Raw genomic sequence first — 289 nt, forward strand, 5'->3', positions numbered from 1 at the left:
TGCCCTGCTTTTGGCTGTAGCCTCTGACAATTATTTCCCTTTTCTTTAAGCTCGCATTGCTGACCCAGCCGGAAACACAGTGCCCATTCGTAATCTGCGGGTGGTGTTTGAAGATATGAACAGGCGTCCCCCTCAACCAACCTTGGGCAAGAAACTCCTTAATGAAGTTGTAGGCACAACACCTTGGGACAGACCTGTGACCAAGTAAGTACGGAGCAGTTGCAGATCATGGAATGTTGAAATGAAAAGTGAAAAGAGATATTTGTGTGTGTGTATTATTTAAACAGCA

At 45.0% G+C, this 289-nt stretch overlaps 1 protein-coding gene across 2 annotated transcripts in view; it reads left to right on the top strand.

Annotated features, from left to right (window-relative positions):
• Positions 1-289, top strand: part of LOC119585607 (trafficking protein particle complex subunit 8-like) — a 22010-nt gene that overhangs the window by 5497 nt on the left and 16224 nt on the right. For both annotated transcript variants that reach the window (XM_037934273.1, XM_037934274.1), the window contains exon 2: positions 51-204. In XM_037934273.1, the coding sequence (XP_037790201.1) occupies positions 51-204 (154 nt within the window). The remainder of the gene's footprint in view (positions 1-50; positions 205-289) is intronic.

Source organism: Penaeus monodon, chromosome 20 (assembly GCF_015228065.2).
Source record: "Penaeus monodon isolate SGIC_2016 chromosome 20, NSTDA_Pmon_1, whole genome shotgun sequence".
Lineage (NCBI taxonomy): Eukaryota > Metazoa > Arthropoda > Malacostraca > Decapoda > Penaeidae > Penaeus > Penaeus monodon.